Raw genomic sequence first — 22,997 nt, 5'->3', positions numbered from 1 at the left:
TGTATGTGTTAAGTTTAATTTTGAAAATTAAACTTAAATTCATAAAAAAAAAAACATTGAAAAATAATTAGAACATGTAAAGACTACGATGAAATAGGTGCAGATCAAATAATTTTGTAGTGAGTGTGGATTTTGAATGTTTAGTGTATGTAAAGGATGGAATGAATTATTATTCATGTACAACCATGCAGCCAAATGTAGGTCATGATCAATAGTTTATTATTTTTTTTTATTTAACCACGCAGTTTGTATAATGTAAATTAAGGGCTATAATTCAAATATAAGGGCAATTGGCCATTGGGCAGCCGTATTTTTTTATGCAGTGTGTATGCAGTGTGTATGTTTAGTCTATGTAAAATAAGGGTTTTTATCAAATACACCAAGGGCAATAAGAACCCAGCAAAGAGTATGCCCCAAATCAAATATTCAAACAACAGCAAACAACACATATTCACAACATTAATCATAATTTTCCTTTTTTACAAAATTTGATTTCATATAAATAAGAAAAGTTCTTTCATAATATATGGTATCTGCAAAAAGCAGGAGGGGGAGCATCATGACATCAATATGTTTTAAAAATAATATTTTTTTAATTATAACAAGGGCGATAACTTTCGCTATAATAAACATATAGGAAACAGATTTCCGTTTCACTATATTAAATGTTGAGTTAGGGATTGTAACAGTCACCAAAGAAAAATAAATAAATAAACTTTTTTCACTAAACCAGCCATCTTCTGTTTTAGTTTCAAATTATAGTGGTTCAGCAAAACTTAATTTAAGTCAGTAAATTTATGTTTTTGAATTATTTTTCATTTTTAATCGTACCTTGGATTGTTTATTTTGGTTTGTCTGCATAGATAAATATATTCAAGTTTCTATAAATATCATGTCAGTAAACATTTCAACTTCTTTGAAATAAATTTTGCGCAAATATCAAACATTCATCATTGATTCCCAATTTTGTAAGGAATGTTTACTAAAAAAACCTTAAGTAATTATTTTTACGCATATCCAAGAAAATCAGTTTTATTAAAAAATTAATTTCCAGACATGTATAAAATTACTTATTTAAAGGAACTTGCTTTGATACATCTAGCTGAGACGCCGTTGTAACGTTGAATATTGACCCTAGTTGAAAATTGAACCGGGGGTCATTTTTCAACGTTGAATATTGAACCAGGGGTGTTTTTTCTCCGTTGAAAATTGAGACCAATAGTCGTTGAATTTATACCCGGGGTCATTTTTCAACAGCTTGATATTTTTTTTCTTATCCCTAATGTCCTTAACAAGTTGAAAATTGACTCTGTTGAATATTGACCCCACCTCAGAGTTTGACCATTATTTGAACTTGGAGATTGTTTATATGGGATTTATCAGTATCTCTATACTAATATTTCGGTTTCAATTTTTTCCAAAGTAATAGAGATCACTCTATCAACCCGTATATATATATATATATATATATATATATATATATATATATATATATATATATATATATATATATATATATATACTTTATACAGGGAATTTTCGTCCCGTTTATTTTCGCCCCTTTCGCCCTCTTCCTGATTGGGCGAATTTAAAACAGTGCGAATTGAAAGTACACAGCATAATTTCTAAAACAAAACTTAGACTGGGCGAATTTAAAACGGAGCAAAATATTTCGCAAGTGCAAAAGGGCGAAAATAACACGGGGCGAAAATAACCCTGTGTACAGTATATACTTCCCTTAACCTGCAAATACAAGAATAAAAGGCCGCTTGGCAATTCAATATCGCAATTTTACTTTAGATATGCAAAGCAGCTTATCCAAGTCAATAATTAGACATTTTTCCCCACTGAATTTATCCCCAACAACCATTTTCTACAGTGCACTATAAACTGAGAGACTGCATTATCTAGTTGATGACCTTTTTTTTCACAAAAATAAGGCTCTATTGAAAGAAAGATTATATTAACCTTCATTACTAAGTATTATGTTAGACCCTTAGGAACTAAATTTACCTGAAAAAGCAACTTTTGAACACATGATTGTCATTGAAAATAAACAAAAGGTAAAATTGCCCTGGCGGATATTATGATGGGTTTTGATGAAAGAGCAGCCCAAACCCCATCTACGGCTTTAGATGATGTTACTCATAATATATGTTGATAATAGCTCTGTTTATCAATAATCATTTAACTTTTTGGACAGGCAAAAACTGAAGAAAGTTGTCTTCAAAGACCTTGTGATCTCTGCCTTGGCATAGGAGAATCAGTAAATGCCATGCTGGTTTGTAAACAAGAGCAGATTTACCTTTGTAATCCTTGTGGAAAGCGTCATCAAATTCAGCGTTCAACCAAGTCACATGTTGTCATTGAAATTAAAGAATATGAAGAGAACAAGTTATTTTGCGAAATTTGTGAGAGTCAAAATGAAAAGGTACCTGCCTATGGATTCTGTGAAACATGCAAGGACCCAGAATATATGTGCCAACCTTGCTCAAGAAGACATACAGCATATAAGATGTTTAAGAATCATTCCATCTGTACCAACCTGGATGAAATGAATTTAATGGAAACAAAATATGCAGAGGTATGTCCTCTCAATAATTATAAAGTTCTCAGATCTGTCAGCTTGCGTACTTGTGTTTTAGTGGTCTTACGAGGGGCATTTCAAAAGTTCTGACAACTGTTTAATAAAAGATTAACCGTTTTGCGGAAATTATTGAGTTTGATATCATTGGAAAGATTAGAAAAATATACACATATTGTGACGTCACTTTATAATTTTTATGACGTAATAACTCCGAAAATGACGTCAGAATATAGAATGTTTAGAATACTGACCCCAAAAATGACGTAACAAAAGACAATTTGATCAAATTAAAATTTTCAAGCCAACTTTTGCTCATTACTCGGACGCAAGTTAACGGACGCAAATGCCAGTTGGTGGAATGTTTACATAGACTACAATCTATCATACGGTATTTTATTTTGGAGACCTTCTTGTTCTGAAATGGTTTTAGCGAGTGTCAAATTTAGCATGGTTGTATCGAATCTCGCTCAAACTTTTGCGTAGAAGACATCTAAATTTGAGAAAAAGACAAAGTTGCCAATCAAAGAAAAATAGGCGATCGTGTTACAAACTAAGATGGCATAAATTAACCAGATTTGTGGGATCGATGAAGGCTCAAAAGAAGTTAAGTTTAGTGTGACCAAAATTTTCTCGTAAAATTCAAATGGCGGCGGCGCAGTTGTAACTCCACCGTACCTCCACATATTCGCAAATTTTAATGCATGGAAAATTAATAAGACTTTACATGTCTGAGTAACTTATATTCATTTTTTGGTTTCAAAAGTCAAAAGCAGTAGTGAGTTTTGGGGCGCCAAAGTTGAATTTATATGAAAAAATACGCACAGAATCCATTAGGGGACAAGATTTAGTACAGTTTATTCGTAAACGGTAAGAGTCCTGTTAATCAAAATATATTTGATGAAAACTACATTAATATACTTCAGTTTAATACAGAACAGGTTTTATTTCAAACAATGGAGAGCTATATAAAAGACCGAAAAGTCAGCCGTATCATGTAAATAAAAATCTTAAATGAATGTCTATAATAGCAGAACCGGATATAAACCGTGCTCGTACACACACCATACAATGAATAATGGAATTGCTGACAAACAATATCATAGTCCTAATCTACTTCTTTTCAAATAAAAATTTTCTTTGAAAAATTTTTTTCAAATAAGCCTTTGACAGAACTTTTACGATTGTCTCATGTGGATAAAAACGCGACTTTTCAGTATGCTTAACATTCTATATTCTGACGTCATTTTCGGAGTTATAACGTCATAAAAATTATAAAGTGACGTCACAATATGTGTTTATTTTCTGATCTTTTCAATGATATCAAACTCAAAAATTTCCGTAAAACGGTTAATCTTTTATTAAACAGTTGCCAGAACTTTTGAAATGCCCCTCGTATTTACCTTGTTCGTGGTCTGCTATCCAAGAAATGGATTTTTAAGAATTATAATTCATCGTTTTCTTCATATCTTATTTGATAAATCTTGACATTTTACACGAGCATGCACTGCCTCATATTACTTTGTTTCTAAGTTTCTCTTGTAGTGGATGTTTCATTAAAACCTTTATGAATGCTGATATATAGTTTTCAAGAAAGTAAAAACTATTAAAAAAAACAAATAAAACGTGTTCTGGTAATATGTTAATTTTGAGGACAGTTTTGATTTGATATTCGAGCTAAATTAAAAATTGATATTAAAATGAGGAATTTACACGCTGAAACAAGTATTTTTTTTTTTATTTTTCAGGACACAATGAGTGACATAGATAGAGATACAAAAATATTCAAATGTAGCCTATGCACAAATTTAGGAGAAAATCGAATTGCATCCTGTTTCTGTACATCTTGCGAGACACCGGAACCATTGTGTGATGTTTGCGGTCGACATCACATTCGACAGAGAAATATGCGCGACCATTCACTGTCACATGACATGGAAGCTTATAACTCTTTTCTAGAAAGTAATACAATCAACTGCGAGCTGTGTCTGATTGATGGTGATCGCAGATCTGCTAGTTCCTTCTGTCTCACATGCGAGGAACCAGAGGCACTTTGTGGCGCATGTGCATCTCAACATATTAAACAGCGAACATTCAGAAATCACCAGATCAGCAATGATATAAGGGGATTACTAAAAAAGGAGAAACTCTTGTGCGAGCCATGTACTATTGAAGGAGAAAGAACTCCAGCTGATTCATTTTGTAAAGACTGTGATGAACCAGAACCTTTATGCAATGATTGCGCGCGTCAACATGTCAAACAACGACAATTTAGAGACCATACAATTTGTGACGATATAAGTCAAATTCCGCTAAAAGTAAATGAGAAATCCAGTGTTTTATGCATTGTGTGTAAGGAAGAAGGCACGAATACGGAAGCTACTTGCTTTTGCAAAGATTGCAATGACAAAGAACCTTTGTGCCCAGATTGTGCTAGACAGCATACGCGACAGAGTTTCCGAGGACATAATTTGTGTACAGATCTTTCACTTTTAAGAAAACTAGGAAAGGAAATGGTTGTTTGCTATACTTGCAAATTAGATAGAAAGGATGTACCTGCTGATGCATATTGCAGGGATTGTTCAGATCCCCAACCATTGTGTAACAGTTGTGCCGGTCATCACGTTAAACAAAAACTATTTCGAAATCATAACATCGACAGGAATATTTCTTCTTTCATTAATTTTATCAATCCAGATGATGCAGAATGCGATATTTGTAAGATCGATGGAAAACGATCAAAAACTTCAAAATATTGCAATAATTGTGATGAGCATCTGTGTAAAGAATGCGTAGAAACACATCTTAAATTCAGTCCTAAGCATGAAATCACTGATAATGTAAGCAACCGCTTCCTTTGCGAACCTTGTGAAAGGAGAAATAGAAATGTATCAGCGGATTCTTTTTGCGAAAATTGCGAGGAACCTATGTGCACAACCTGTTCAGAACAGCATGTGAAACAGAAACCATCTAGAGACCATGTTATTTCCTCGAATATGCTGAAATATTTCAAACCAAAATGGGAAAAAAGAAATATTGAAGAAAAACCAGCGGAAACGTTTGTACATTTTTATTATTTTTCTCTGCTTGAGTATCGAACTCTATTTTCTCAGCTATGTTAAGGACCGATATGGAAAATGTGACCTTTGCGCCGTTTTAATATGTATTACTTCTTTTTAAAAAATATTACAAAGCAACTGAATACTTGTAGAAAATGTAATATAGCTATCAATAATGGATAAGACCGGGCCGTAGTTATTACCAGTTATATCGCATGTATCAGCTGTTTGTCACGTGACTTGTATAAAAATAGAATTGTGAAGCTGAATGTAGGAATTCGAAATGAGGATAGTGCAAGGGCATACTCTTGTTTTTCATGAAAAAAAATTGATACACGTTAAAAGATGTTTATATCCTCTATCCAAAAAGTGCTGGGAGCTAGTCTGTGCTGTTTACGAAGTACTGAAAATTTTGCCGTAAATGCTTATAACAGCTAAAAATTTCCACTTCGCTTAAGTTTTGTTATAAATAAAAATAATGTTATGCAGACCAGGATCAGCTCCCAGCACTTTTCCAAATAAATACTATATGAGCAATAAGTATTCCAAATTTCAGCTCAAACAAAATAGTCTATGCCCTTGCACTTTTGATGTAAATCACGAATATGCTTATCGTTTTAGCGATATTCTCTACATTCCTTGTCCCTGGGCAGCTCCAATGCTACTAGATAAATTCACATTCTATACAAATTGTATTTAATAAATTATTTTCTTTTAGTTTTAATGATTAGGTCTAAAAATTAGCAATGGTATCATATCTATTTAAGCATTCTTGTAATTATTTAACCAGTGAATCTAGGCCTCTGGATCACCTGTGCTGCGTCATGTCAAGGCTGATGACGTCATATTTGACGCATGCCTTTCTTCTATTACTCGACTGTATTGCTATCAAGTATTGTAATTTTACAAGTTTTATAAATTATTGATAAAATAAATAAATTCAAGTTGCTATTTACGCATGATCATGTCGTTAATTAATTTTTGTGGCTTGTCATTTCAATGACGTCAGAATCAAACTTCCAATACAGTGTGCAAGGAATGTGAACTCTGACCTTCCTTAACATAGCTGAGTTCATTATAATTTTATTTGATATAGATTTTTTAAATAAACCCTTTTAATACATATTATTTATTAATAGGTAGCATTAATTATTGGACTGTCAAGCTATAATTCAGAATAATTTAAATTGAGTTTTGAGTCATCATTCTGATAATTTACTACCTATTTTCAACAGACTTCATACTACAGATACTCCAATGAAAAGCAAAGAGGAAGACATGATTGAAACAAAGAAAAGGGTACAATAGTTATTAACAGTCAACTTTTACTTTATATTTTAAAACCATTTATTCTGAATACAAGAAATGCGTTTAATAATTTTTATTTATTTTTTATTTTTTGGTTTCATTCTAGATACGTGGTAAACCTAATGTTTTAAATATAAAGTCTGATTTAGTTGAGTTGTATTGGGAAACTTTAGAAGAGGAAATAGATTATTATCAAATAAGGTTTAAAAGCCTAAAAGGTAACGACAAATGGAAATTTTGCAATACGAACGACAAAACTAACAGATTCTCAGTAAGTGGACTTATGGCTGATACCCCCTACGTATTCCAAGTCCGTAGTGTTGCCAACGACATAGAAGGAAATTACAGTGAACTTAGTGAACCCATACAGACAACCAAATCCTTAACAACTAAGATGCTAAATTTCTCTACAAAAATTCCTAATACAGATCCAATGAAGTATCAATTAGCAGCTGACGAAAATAGAGAGGCCCGCAATTCCTATGCAAAGACAAGACAATTAACTTTAGGTAAATCGCCTTTACTGGGGTTCATAACAAAGTAAAATTTCAGTTTTGTTTAATTCCTTATATTTCACTATTTAAAATTTGTTTTGATTAGGAAACCCTGCAATAGGAACTGAATTTGAGAAAACCATGATGCTTGTCGGTGAGACAGGCTCAGGAAAAAGCACATTGGTGGATGGCATTATCAATTATATATTGGGTGTCAGTTTTGAGGACCCTTTTCGATTCACGCTGGTTAACCTAGAGCAAGACGAAAAGAAGACTGAAAACCAGGTAAAATTAATGTGTTCACTGTTTACATGTACATGTACAGTGTATTGAAGACGGAGAAATTGCAAATGTTCAGTTCAAAGAAAATGATGTAAGATTATATTGCAAAACGACTTGAAATTTAAAATTAAATTCATTTTCATCGTTAAACAGATTTAGCTTAATCTTTAACAAAAAGGAAAAAAATTTTGAATCTCAAAAATTCACTTTGATTCTTCTCTTTTCTCTGGACATATTACGTATACATTTTACACCGTATAAACCGAGGTACCGTCTTGCAGTAGGTGCTGGCATTAAAATATCCATCCCTGCTCAAAGGTTTTAAGAGCCTAGTATAGGACAGAACTTGTAGCTCTACAAGGGAAAATGGTGGCTGAACCTATGAGTATTACTTACTCGATTACTGGTTAATGTCCCCTGGTGAAACATGCTATTTTTATGAAAGGTACTAACTAAGAGATTTCTTAAGAAACTCAAACACTCAAGTTTAATATATAAAGGCTCAAATATCATAAATATTTTAGGTCACCAGAGCAACTCGGGTATCTATTGCTATTCGTTCTTATATTTCGTCTTTCGTCGTCCGCTGGTCGTGAAGTTTTAAACATGTTTAGCTTTTCAAATCACTGAACCAATTTTAAAGAATCTATGGGTTAAAGTGTAGATAAATTGTGAAATGTATGGTCCTTGTCCCCCTCAAACTTGAGAGGTGGGCTTTAATCCACCGTACATTAAATCTTATTCTTTAGTCCTGGACAGCAAGCGATCAAACTGTTGGCATGATTATAATAAGCATTGAGCCATCTGCATTAAAGTTATATTCATGGCCCCAGGGACAATGGTTCTGATGATAGGACTCTGCTTAATTGTAAAAGTACGTAATTTCTCTGGAAATCGTCTTCGCCCCAACAGTGTATTATTTAATGAACAATTAGCACTTTCTTCTATTAGCATTCAAAAAATAAACTAAAAATATTGAAAAACAAAAAAGTTTTAAAATGCAACTTTTTATCTTCGCATCTCCGAACGACAGGGAATATTAACAACGAACGAAACGTCGCGTCTTGGGTAGTATTTATCACGATCTCTAATTACTGAAAGTTTTCATGTTGACATGTTTGCTGTTTTTGAGTTTAGCCGTGGACAAAATGTCATTTTAATTTCAGAAAATTGTCCATAACTTGGCATCGGAAGCGAATTTCCAAAAAAATCTCCCGGATATATAAAATTCATGTAACGACACATCCCTTGTGGCAATTTCACGTCATTTCAGCTGGTAATATTCGAGAAATCGCGTGCACAAAATTAGAAAGTCAAAAAGTAATAAAAGGAATAATAAGAAACAATAGAATCACTATAAGGTCTTCCGTGAAGACGGAAGACCTTAACTAGGAACGATATCGTTGCGAGGAACAGGATGTCTTTCGTCCGATCCAAAAAATAAACCTAAAATCGAGCTGAAAATCTAATAAATATTTTATGGAAACATTGCTAGTTGAAACGGGTCACTAGCGTAAAAATCAATACGCTTATTGATTACGCTATTTGAAAACTACTCTAAATTCCCTTGTGTGTACATGTAATTCTGCAACAGTTAATCTGTCTTGTATTTATGAAAGGAGGGTCACTTTTCATAATTTCGCGCCAAACGCCACGAGTAAATTTTATCGCCTTTCCCTTGAAATGTTCTATTAAAAAGGTGAGATAGCTTTGACCAAACCAAACAGCAAAACAGCGTTCTTATCGTCTAAATTTCGAGAAGTGGAAAGTATATTTAACACATACATGGAACATATCGTATATAGGCAAATAACACTGAAGCAGTGAAACAGCTATGAATGTTTCATTTTTCTTTAAATTTTCCTGTTAATCACTAAAGTGGATTATTCCGATTACCTACACTTTCATGATAAAGGTTGTGTGTTTCACCGAAAAAAATGCCTCGATCGCCCTACGAGGGTCAAGGAATAAGATTCCATTATGTTTAATAACTTGCATTGAGAAAAAAATATTTATATAAAAAGTCATATAAACGGTCTTTGAAAAATAGTTGTCTTTTAAAAAAAAGACTTATGTAACAGTTGTCTCTTCTATTAATTTAACGCAAGTGTGCAGGGAAAATAATGGCCACGTTTTATACTTACCCAGTCAGCATCAATATGTTGGCCCAATGTAATGCCAGCAATATTCATTTTGTTGGCCCAACGTTGCATACCAATGTTGGTTCAATGTTTAAGTGCAAAGTGGGCTTATGTTGGGCCAACGTATTGGCTTTACGTTGGCCCAACATTAGACGCCGATTGCATGGATGTTGGCCCAACCTTGGATATATATTGGGCTTACGTACTACACTACAAATATTGGTCTTATGTTGGCCCAGTATGTCTTTTACATTGGCCAAATGTGTCTTTTACGTTGGCTTACAGTTTCTTTTACATTGGCCCAGCGCTCCTCTAGCTTTCATTGGCCCATTGCTTCTCTGATGTTGGCCCGATGTTATTTTAACATTTGCTCAACGTCTTTTTACGTTGGCCAAAAGTTTGTTTTACGTTGACCCAGTGTTCTCAACCAATGACTCATATTTCTAATTTCCAATAAGTGGAAGAAATAACAAGAATAAGATAATTTGATACGGTTTGCTACTTAAATCATTTTAAATGAATTAGAAACACTAAATCAAAAATTAAAATTAAGAACTAAATAAAAGTCAAAGGGTAATAATGATAATTCACCAGATACCAAAAAATTAAAAGTCATTTCAAGGCCATTCATCGGTTGGTCTCCTATTCTGCTGCCGTTTTTTGCTTCCTCTCCTTCCTATCCCCATCCCTATCGCAAGAGTATCGTAACCAGTCCTATTCAGCATCTTCGATATCTTTGTCTTTTGCATCTTTGCAACATCCATTCTGTCAAAATAAGATACTGTGATTTTATTTGTTATTTGAAAAAAAAAATGTTTTTAATTTCTTAAAACTGCACACTACAGAGATCTACTTTGTAGGGTAATTTTATGTCACTAGGGTGATCTGCCCTTAGAAGTAAGATAGAAAATATTGTTTCGGTATTTACACAATTTATGTTGGATTAAAATATATATTCTAAACATTATATTACACAAACTTAGATAAACAAATGTACAAATTAAAATACAAATGTGTTTTTGGTTTACTTTACTTGCAATCATTTCGATGACAAGATAATTATTTGTGCAACATTTTGTCAAAAGTATGAAAAAATTGTAATCTTAGCTCAATAAATTAATGTGACTTTGATGCATTACCCCTCATGTCTGATCTTTGACAATTAGGTATATTTTTCCTGTTTAACTAAATTTGTAAGTTGTCAATCCACACACATACAAACAAACAAACCAAGATCAGTATATCTTTGGAGTATAAAATAATATTTTAAAGATAAGTATAAAAAAAAATAAATACTCACACAGCTACACATCTTTCAATGAGAAAAAGGAAAATGCTCTCTTAATTATCATCCCTCCCTAGCCAGGTCATTTTCTTTGCAACACCAATGTCTATCATTGAACTCATAATTCCCCGTACACTTTGTTTCGCATTGTCACCTCTAATCTTTCTCCGTTTTCTTACCTAAAAGTACCATGTGATTTTTTTAAATGCTTAATGATATTATCATAGCTTCTCAATAAATATTTCAACTATTTTTATTCGTTTTGTTTATAATGGGTCGGTTTAATGTCATATGATTATTTACAAAATTAAAAATGTATCAGACACAGAAATAAGAAATTATGAATGTATTTGGGAATCACACATACTTGGACTTTTCCGGTTAGTATCGGAAAGACCCGAGATCGCTGCACATTTTTTTGGACTTTTTTGTCTAAGACCTTATTGAAAGTACAGAATAGTGGTCTAAGGGAACTAATATTATACAACTGTAGTATTTATACCACCATAATTCAAAGATTGTAGACAAGGAAATAGATTTACAAGATAATGGTATCACTTATAAAGATTATACATACATACATGCACTTGTCTCTATCAACAATGATCGCCCCCTCCCCACGTCCCCCCATGCATGTGCGAAAATGGAGCGTTGTTGCGCGTTTTAATGAGTTAATAATTATATATACAGTGTATATACATGTATTTTACTTTAAAGGACAAGAGTTTAGATTTATCGATTTATCCCACATACAAAAATTTAAACCAAAAATCAAATATAACGAGAAAAGAATATGCATACATGTACTGATCGAATTTATTACATTGTAGATCAAAATTTTTCCACTATGTTATGATCATTGATAGAAAATTTCCTTTTAAAATACTCATGCACAAAAAAAAAATCAGAAATACTCACATTTTGCTTTAACTGCGTCTATCCTCAAACAAAATTCAGTCCTTTGTCTTTGTTCTCTACATCTTTCGCGCAAGGAACATGAGGAAGGCTGACCTCTATTTAACTCAAAAACTTAATTTATTGCCCTCCTGGGAGTGACATCTTTCAAAGCAATAGCAAGTACAGCTGCAATGCTAACATTGGCTTTACACTTAATGTGTCTTCTACAATGTTCTCGACCCTCATCCAAGAATTTCTTTTAAAATTCTTAAATTGATACGTTTGTATGCAGTATTACTTTTTGGCTTTCACAGGGGGAAACGGTATTTTTTTAAAATTGCAACAATATAAATTCGTGCATATAGCCAAGATATGCATATGTATTTCCCCCCCCCCCAATAATATATATAATACGTTAATGATATCCAATAAAACCAAAGAAGATTTATTTAATATAAAAATTGCACAACATTATGATATATGTGTGTGCATGATACAGGGAGAGACAGAGAAAATCGTTGGGTGTAGTACTTAACAAGAGCTTGATATAAACCTTGGGCCAACGTTGGACCAGCTGTGTTAGCCTTATACCTTGGCATAAAAATATAGAGATATGTACCTGATTAACTAGTGTTTGTTAAGGAAATGTAATTTTTTACCATTAGCACAACAACATTTAATCAATTAATAAACACATGTTTACATGATTTATGCAGTACACATTTGACACAGTGGGCCAAAGTTGGTCCAACTACAAAATGTATAAGTAAGGCACTGAAAAGATAAAGCCAGATTTCATAACAAAATTAATGTTATTAACTTATTATAGCGTACATTTAATGTATATACTGATCCAGTCACAGGTGTGTAGTTTTACATAATCATAAATGATCAACCTTTTAGTAAAATTATCCTCTCAGCTGTTGCAGTTTATCTTTCACAAAGATTTGCATATGGCCAATAATGGTCCAACTACACGAGACCAACCACTTTATGCTAAGTTTGAAACATTGTGCCAACGCTGTCTTGCCAACGCTGGCCCAATCGTTTTGCACCTGCATATATTCATTATGTTAAGTATTCAATATTGGGCCAACGTAGTTCCAACAATGCAGAAGCAATGTTTAAAATAGTAATTTCTGTGAAAATTACATACATTAGGCCAATGTTGGCCCAACAATGTAAAACCAATGTATGTTATCACGACAACTTATGTGAAATTAAGTTACATTGGGCCAACATTGGCCCAACAACGAATAACTGTCATATGCTGATATTGCCACTAAGAGCATAATGTCTAACATTGGCCCAATGTTGGCCCAATCATGTTATACCAACACCAACCTTGACCCAACAGACCGTTACTCTACAAACGTTGGGCCAATATATGAATGCTGACTGGATACTATATAATTATATATTGTTTCTTTAAAAACTATTACTTATAACTAGATTTAAGCTATGTGTTTCCGTGATGCAAAACAAAAGATAGTAGGTATTGTACTTCATTTGCAAATTAATTCTTTTCTATTTCTGCTTTGAGAAACAACTAAAACCAAATAAAGAAGACGTGTAAGGAGGCCTTAGATTATAAATGTAGTTTGACACGCAGCACAGTTAAGGTTACAAATGGAAAAGATATCGGCGATTTTTTAAGATAAAAAATACATACTTGTTTTAGGATGGGCGATTCTTTTTAGGAATTCATTGATATAAAAAATGAAATGTGGTTTAAATCTACATGTTAGGGAAATTTATATTTTTTATATAGACTTGTCATGTGATGTGGACGTCACATGACTTTGGCAATAAGACTTACAGTTTAGAGGGCATCTATAAATTTCAATATTGCAAGAGCATAACCAAGTTAAAAATCTTAGAAAAATTTATAATACTTTTCATCACTATATGTAGTTTGTAAAAAGTCCTGCGAACCTATATAAATTTCCTTTTTTAATTGGTAAAATTTAATTTGTTGGACGGCAGGTTGAATATATTGCTGGTCAACTACATTTAATATACCTATAATAAATTTATTTGCATGATTTCAAGAGGTTCGCAGCATTTTTCAAATATCTGAATGCTTCTCGAGTTTTTGTGTAAAATTTTGGCAAGATACATTGAGGGTATGCCCTTGCTATAAATCGATTTATTAGGGCCCTCCCATTACTTTTTCAGTGAATCTGCATACAAAGACACAACAGTATAATCGCCTATCTGGAGAATGCACGTACAGTTTATTAATAAAATACTAAAAAAGGCATTGCATCCAAGTTAATGGCTTTTGATTTTACTGCAAATAATATTTTATTTGAGAACAAAACACATTTTTCGTTGTACAAAATGTGACTTGATCAGCCTCTCACTGTTTACAAACTGCGTCAATTTAGCGATATGGCGTCACATTGACAAGTGCATCGAGATTGATGCATTATTTATATACTCTTGTGTGAGATTTAACATGCGACAAAAATACATGTAATAGCAAGTTTTTATTTAGTATACAGCTATCAAGCTGTTTGAAATAGCACATAATTTCATTTTGTGGTATTTTTAAGATCTTATATTATGTGTGATGTCATAGTAAACATTTCCCGTACAAATTAGGCACCACCTCCTTACTGTAACCTTAACTGTGCTGATCATAGAATTGCAACGTACCTACGTCGTAACAATCCAAGTATACCTTCACATTTCATTACTTCATATGTTACTTTCGATCAAGCAAACACTCGGCTGCCTCTGTTAACTCCTTTTGCGAAATGTCGGAGTTGACAGAGACCGCCGCCATTTTGGTCCCGCTTCAAATTTTTGCTTGTTAATATCTCGAGTTTTGATCAATCAATTTAAAAGCAAATTATATATTCAGCCTAATTTAAAAGGTTTCTGCTTATCATACCAATATAATTCGAAAATATTGAAAAACGAAAAAGTAAAAAAAAAATTCAACTTTTTAAATTCGCCTGTCGTAAGGACAGGAAGAGACAACGTACAAAAGATCGCGTCCTGGAAAGTACTTATCACGATCTATAATCCCTGTAAGTTTAACAGTGATATCTTGTACCGTTCTTGAGATTAACCGCGGACAAAATGTAATTTTAAAATCAGAAATTTGTCCTTAACTTGGCACCAGAAAAATTTTTCATAAAATCTTTCGGATAAAATAACTTCGGATAACAGCACATTGTTCCTTCAAATTCCATGAAAATCCATCAAGTAGTCTTCGAGAAATCGCGTGCACAAAATTAGATAGGGTCAGAAAAATAATAATAAGAAGAAGAAACAGTAGAATCACTATAAGGTCTTCCGTGAAGCCTTAAAAAGAAACCAAACCTAAACAATAAGGTCCTCCGTAGCATTAAAAATGGAAGACCTCCTTAATAATAAAAAGGAAAAAGAAACCGAAGAATAACACAAGGGTTTTCCGCTAAAGACAAAAGACTCTAAAAATAAAAGTGAAAAAGAAACCGAAGAATAATAGAAGGATCTTCCGCTGTATACGGAAGATGCTAAAAATAATGGAAAAATTAAGGGCTGATGAAGACGTAAGGCCTTAAAAATAATAATAATAATAACTGAATACAATCTCGTTGCTAGCAACTAGTGTGGCTTCCGTCCAATTCTTGATAAAATGAAATAAGATTTTAATTTTATTTTCATTCAAAAATAATGATGATTTTTGAACATTGTTGAAGATATTGAACATTAAAAACTTGAAAGTTTGACTTTTGCCTCAAATATGAGGGATCAACCCCTTTTTTCTTCATTTCATCTTAAAGCTGTCAGAATTTTGAACTCTTTTTGTTCAACAACTACTCAGATACTCTTTTTTTTAGTTTCGGAGATATTTGCAAAAGAAAAATTTTTGGCCAACCCTACAACTCCTTAATGGGGACTTTTATCAACAAGAAAATTAGTGCATATTGTTCAGATTATTATTTTAAACATGCTTTGTTAAATATTACAAAAACAAACAATAAAACATTTTTTTTATTTCCGAGATATAAAGCGTGAAAGATTTAGTATTCTGGTCCCATGTGCTCCTAGTTATGTAGCATATGACATCAAAACTCTATATATATATATATTTGTTGTAGATTGTTGAGGCAAACATTTTTGCTTTGGTAATGTATAACAAAATATTGACTGTTTAAAAGTAATCGATTAAAGACTTTAACCAATCTCGGTCCGTAATTTGAGTGCTCAGCCTATGTTTTCTAGATTTTCCCTCATGATTTTAAATAGTTTTTGTTCAACAACTATTTAGAGATTCATTTTCTTTTTTTTTTTTTTTTGAAATATTTGCAAAAAAAAATATCGAGGAACCAGCACTTTAACTCCTATATGGGGACCTTTAGTAAAAAATGAACTTACATATTGTTCGGAACATTATTTTGGACATCTGTTTAATTTTACTTATCATTATATTTCCCGTTTTTTAGATATAATGCGTCAAAGATTTAGTTTTCTGACCCTTTTGGTTTGTATTTTTGGACATATGACATAAAAACCATAAAATATAGTTGTATATTTTTGAGATAAACATTTTTTCTTCAGTAATGTAAAACAAAATATTGACTGCTTAAGAATTATTGGTTACACATTTTTTTCCGAACGGCCCCTTATATAATAAGTCAGCGTTTTGGGGTTTTTTTTAATGACATCATTTTTAAGATTTTGCCATTCCACACAAATATTGTTCAGTATGTTTTAACAAATTAATCACTTATATTTTAACAAATCAATACGATGCAAAAAATTTCTTATGATTCGTGTCCTGAATTTCGACCACTACCGAGTTTCAATACTTAACACTTCTGGAATATCAAAATTCAGATGCAGTATGGGAACAAGTCCAATATCATATCGGCTCTCAAGCTTAAGCCATTTTTTGAGTTCAATCACAGACATGTCCTCTGAATTTTGATAAATTTCGACCAAAAGTAAATTCCAAAAAATTGTTGAGCCAAAATAGCCTTCAGATGATAAGAGTCAGATTGACTTAGCTTAAAATGCAAAAAACTCAAAAAATATTAAAAACGGTAAATAAAATCTCAAAAGTATTTATTTTGGATAAAACTTAACAATGTTATTTTTCCGTCATTTGATTATTTAAATTGGCAGAAAAATGTCTATATTTTTACTCTATTTTTTTTAAATCCAATTAATTTACCTGGGTATAATGTATAAGACGCACATGATCGTAGCATGAACGCAGTGATAGTGAACTTTGCTTCCACGGAGATATCACGGAGATGTCTCAAAGTCCTTGGAGATGTCACTGCGTTTCTATCGCACTTTTACGGAGCTTGTAATGAGAAACTTCGTCTTGTTATCATTTTGACTGCGTTTACACAACGACAAAACGGAGTTGTCACTGCGATCATAGCGTTCCCTTGGCGTTTCTACAGCGTCCCTTGGCGATCACAATGCGCTTTCACAGCCTCGTTAAGGCGTAGACAGCCAGCTCACAAAACAAGAGCAATGACATCATATTTGATCAGCAACAATTCTATCGTATTTGTTGCACTAGGAGCATTTTAGTATAGCATGAAATAGAAAATTACACCAGAACTGTTTCTCTTGTGTTACTTTTCATTTTGTAGCATCTTTTCAGTGTATTTATTTTTTTTACATTCATTATTAAATCAATCATAAAACTATTAATGATTTAGTACTTAATTTAATAAATCAATCAAATTGAACATTTTAAATTACATGTTGACATGAGTAGAAGTCTTTTCATCGTTTAGCTTAAATCTTTAAACAAAAATGTTTAACATTCCTTCTCAATAAACATTTATATCAATGATTATAGAACGCATTGTGAACGTATTTTGAACGCTACCAGCGCAATGAGAACGCGGCGAACACAAGGTGAAAACTTCTAACACCTCGTGAAATCTTCGAGGAAGCGCAGTCAAATGCCGTGAGTGCACGTCCTTCGCCGTAGGGACGCCATGATATCTACACATTGTGAAAATTTTACAGAAATTTGTGCAATTACCCTGCAATTACACGGGGATTTGAAAAAGATTAAAAACGCCGTAATGACTCCGTGTGAACGCAGCTTTATGTGACAGGGACTTTAGTACACAAAGAGTATAGATGTGCATATTACCAGGATATTCCAATTCCTTTATATTTCCGGGAATTTCTGCATTTTTTCACTTAGGCTTTTTGCCATATTTTTATTGATTGATTGATTGTATATTGTTTAACGTCCCTCTCGAGAATTTTTCACGTATATGGAGAAGTCAGCGTATGAAGGGCTTCAAATTTAAACCTATATTCGGCACCCAGAGCCATCGAGAAGTGAGGGTTCTTTATTGTGTCAGCGCCTACCGTGACACGGGTACTACATTTTTAAGGTCATATCCGGATATTTTTGCATATTTGGATATTTTACTTGAAAAAGACACTAATGGTAATCTAACAACCAAGCTATATGATAAACGTGATGACTTTAACTTTTCTATCGTCAACTTCCCTTACTTATGCAGCAATATACCTTCATCACCTGCATACGGAGTATTTATATCTCAGTTGATTCGATATGCAAGAGCATGCTCTACGTATGAACAATTTGTTAAACGAGGTAAATCATTGACAAGCAAGTTGATGAAACAAGAATATCAAGAGTCTCGTTTAACGTCATCATTTCGTAAATTCTATGGTCGATACAATGACCTTGTCAGCAAATACAATTTATCATTGAATGAAATGCTGACTGACGTTTTTCATACCAATTCTTAGTCCATTATTTATACACTGAATTGACCACGGATTTTTTCCGTTATTTCCTGATTATGACAACGAGCACACGGCGGGTGTGACCGGTCGGCAGGGGATGCTCACTCCTCCATGGCACCTGATCCCACCTCTGATGTTTCGGAGGTCCGTGTTTGCTCTGCTCTTATTTTGTATATTTGTTTAATGGACGTTGAGATTGAATACTGTTCGTTATTTCCATATCCATCCGAAAGACCCGTGACTTTAACTTCTGATGCCGAGCGCTTGGCGAAGGAACAGTCCCTTCCTATTTTTACGTCTTAGGTTTGACGCGGCGTCGCGAAAGAGAATCGAACCGGGGCCTCCCGATCACGAAGCGAACGCTCTACCACTAAAACCATATTTTCAATAGAGAGATAAACAGTTCGTCGGTCTATTTCCTCTTAACCGCTGCACAGATTCTGGTCAAACTTTGCAGATATTTAAAACACTGTATGTGGTTGTGCATATTATCAGGAAATTCTTATTCCGTGTCTTTAAGAGTTTTTCCTTGGATTGCTGGAATCAGCTTTTGTAATGAAATTTTACGTAAAATATTTTATGAGCTTAAAATACCCTTGTTTACTTTGAGATCAAAGTATAAATTATTGAACACATGCACACACACCCTTACTCACACTCTCATCTTCACACACCCTCCCTCACCATCAAAAACATCCTCTAACCTTCATCCTCACACAACCTCCCTCTCTCTTTCACACATACAAAACTTTGAATAATAGCCCCACCCCCTAAACTTCACACGTAGACAAAATAAATGTTTTTATTTATGGAAATGTGTTGATCTATAATTTTGTAATAATATTATGACGATTAGGAACATCGTCTATGTAATTTTGAATGACGCATGTATATATTGCTATTGTTCTTTTAGGCGGAATCTCAAACAGAGTGGATCACCGTATACAAAATTGCTCCACAAGAAGGAAGCCGACTGGACTACACCCTTAATGTTATAGACACACCAGGATTTGGAGATATCCGCGGAATCCAGAGAGACGGGGCCATCCTTGATCAAATAAGACATTTATTTTCAACTGAAGGCAAACAAGGTGTAGCATTTATAGATGCTGTTTGTTTTATTGTCAAAGCCCCCAACGCACGTCTTACAGTTGCTCAGAAGTATTTTTTTAATTCAATCTTGTCCCTTTTTGGAAAAGATATTGAATCAAACATTTGTACTCTGATCACTTTCGCTGATGGCGCAGAACCCCTCGTTCTCTCTTGTCTAAAAGCAGCCAATCTTCCTTTTGGGTTTTGTTTTCCTTTTAATAATTCTGCTTTATTTGCAAGTAATAGGAATTTGCAGAACACCTCTCTTTCCCCTTTGTTTTGGGACATGTGTTGTAAAAGCTTTCAAAATTTCTTTGAAAAAATGAAATCATTTAAAACAAAGAGCCTTATGCAAACCAAAGACATGCTGAAACAAAGAGAGCATTTAAAGTTGGTTTTAACAAATATCCAACCCCAAGTAAATGCAGATCTAATGAAACTTAATGAATTACAAAATACATTAACGCTTTTCAAAAAGCATCAGAATGATATCGAAAGTAACAAGGATTTCACGTATGAAGCAGAAATCACAAAACAAGTCAAACTTGAACTCCCTGTAGGGCAACATGTCACCAATTGTCTCATTTGCAACATTTCTTGTCATGAGAACTGTGAATTTGCCGATGAAGACCAAAAATGCCGTTGCTCTGCAATGGATTCAGAGGGTAATTGCAAGGTCTGTACCGGCAAGTGCCACTGGAAACAACACAAAAACGGGAAATATATTTTTAAATATGTCACCGAGAAAAAAGTGGAAACTTATCAGGAAAAGAAAAAACTTTACGAAAAGGCAAAAGGGGAAAAAATGACACATGAAAAATATCTAGAAGAAATTGAGACTGACATATATTGCCTTTTTGATACGATAAGTTCAATGATGGACGAAATGGCGATGTGCAAAAATAGGTTAAAAGATATAGCTTTGAGACCTGATCCTCTTTCAACTGTTGAACACATCGATCAAATGATACAAGCAGAAGAAATCAATAAGCAAGTAGGCTATGAAAAAAGAATAAAGATGCTTTATGAAATCAAACAATTTGCTCAAATTGATGAGTGTCGAAAACCTTGGGCAGAATATGCAGAAAGCTAAAGATGATTTATCGAAAACAACAGGTAGGAAAATGGAAAAAAAAAACATTGTTGAGATATGGAATTGAGAGGGTTAAATCCATGTTTAGTTTTTAACAGTTCTTCTTATGAACCCATAAAAACAGGGAAAAAATACACGTACCTTTTGTGCGGCGCGGTGGTGATATCTTAAATTCATGTTCAATATATTCGATATGTGAGCATCAATTTTAAAAGATGAATATCCTATAAATATACCCAGTAATACTTGTGTCGTGATCGCATAGGCATTTTTAGTTGCTTTTAGTATTCATGTTTGCATATAAAAAATTCTCTGATACTTCAATTTCAACACTTTTCATTTTAATGTATGTTTTTTTTCCACTGCCTGTTAGGAATACATTGCAAAATTAAGGTTTCAATAATAGATTTGTTAGGTTTTATACCAGGAAATTTATGACTTGTGTTTAACACGATTTTCTTTTAATTAACATCATTTCTGACCTCTCCGATCAATTGCTTTATGAAAAAAGAAAATATATCATTTTGTGGACATGTGCATTGATTTACGTATAGACAGAGAACGTATTAATATATCTTTAAAAAACAAAGGAAGGCTTTGTAACAGGGTTGAAATAATGTTTATTATTATCCACCTCGAAACCTCTTTTTTTATTTGTACAAGTTTGACTTGTTTAGTAGCTTTCTTGACATTAATTTTATGTGAAATTATGATTATGATAAATTTTATCTTTTAAAAAGCTTTCGTTGTGAAATTGATTTCCCTGATCACTAAGAATTCATTTTACCTAATCATATTTTAAATTTCATCCCGATTTGTTTTAAACTAAAAAAGTTATAGGCATTTAAAGTTTCAGCCAATCAGATTGTAGCACACATGCCTGTGCATGCCTTCATGATATTTCTTATATATCATGTACATCTTAATAATGTATAAGTATGTTGAAAATTAAAAAAAAAAACAAATATATTGAGACCTTAGTTTCAGCCAATCAGAGAGAAGTGCACGTGCATGCACGTGAGACCTTGCTATTTTGACTATGTCCTTTTGTGTATGCTTCTTATATATCCTTATATTATGAGTTTCAAACCACTTCAATAAAATGTTTAAAAGTTTTATCTATGTCAGTTATATTGGACATTTCTCGTGTTGCATGTGCGCGCTCTTGCAAGCACACGTGTATTTGCATGCCAACATTCTAATTCTTCTATAGCAAGCTGTAGATCTCCCTAATATATGGCTGTGTTAAAATTTCAAAGGATTTATCAAATAGCAAGAAAGATGTTGATTCTTTAGTTTCAGCCAATCAGAGCGATGTGCACGTGCATGAGCGTGAAATGTTGCTATTTTAAACATGTCATCTTGTCTTTGCGACTTATATATCCTCATATTATTAGTTTCAACGTATTTCATAAAAAAAATGAAAAAATTACGTCTAAGTCAATTATATTGATTATTTCTCATGTTGCACGTGAGCGCTCTTGCAAGCAAGTACGTGCAAAATGACTTTTGTTTTGGGAAATCAACATAACATGTCTACTTACTCTAAAAACATTTCACCTTAGTCGGATGTGTAGTTTGCAAGATCACTCGGGTACAAAATTTTCCTAGGGAGAAGAAAAATAAAATTAATAATAGCAATAAGAAGAAAAATAGAATAAACAATATGTTCCCCAACTTCGTTTGGAGAACATAATTAATCGATGTTTCAATCCAGTGTAGATTTGTAAGACACTTTTCCCTCCAATATCTTTTTACACATTTCAGTTTATATTCAATTCTGTAAAATTATCTTTTGAATATAAAAACTTCACCTGTTACAATATGTATGTTTCATATAAGGAGTTTGTCAAATTAGTTTGCAGAATCCAAGGCTCCCCAACCTTGGCTGTGAACTTATTGATCACCATATTCATGTGATGGGGAAATAAAAAAAATATATAACATTCTTCGCATCAATTATCTTATCGAGAGTATTATTCTTCCATATTGAAAATAAAATGATCATG

The 22,997-nt window shown here is 33.0% G+C and overlaps 1 protein-coding gene across 1 annotated transcript; it reads left to right on the top strand.

The window, feature by feature from the left end:
* Window positions 1-2,052: 2,052 nt before the first annotated feature.
* On the top strand, window positions 2,053-21,139 carry LOC134281567 (uncharacterized). Its single transcript, XM_062764003.1, is given in 7 exon segments — window positions 2,053-2,584; window positions 4,333-5,642; window positions 6,879-6,942; window positions 7,058-7,460; window positions 7,552-7,730; window positions 19,717-20,951; window positions 20,953-21,139. Coding segments are annotated over 7 exon segments (3,603 nt in total). The 5' UTR covers window positions 2,053-2,275; the 3' UTR covers window positions 21,056-21,139.
* The last annotated feature ends 1,858 nt before the right edge of the window (window positions 21,140-22,997 follow it).

This window comes from Saccostrea cucullata, unplaced genomic scaffold, assembly GCF_032062105.1.
Source record: "Saccostrea cucullata isolate Sc308-1 unplaced genomic scaffold, CSIRO_AGI_Scuc_v1 ctg5799, whole genome shotgun sequence".
Classification (NCBI taxonomy): Eukaryota; Metazoa; Mollusca; class Bivalvia; order Ostreida; family Ostreidae; genus Saccostrea; species Saccostrea cuccullata.
Note: the sequence above shows the minus strand (reverse complement) of the source record. Positions and strands in the feature narration are given on the sequence as shown.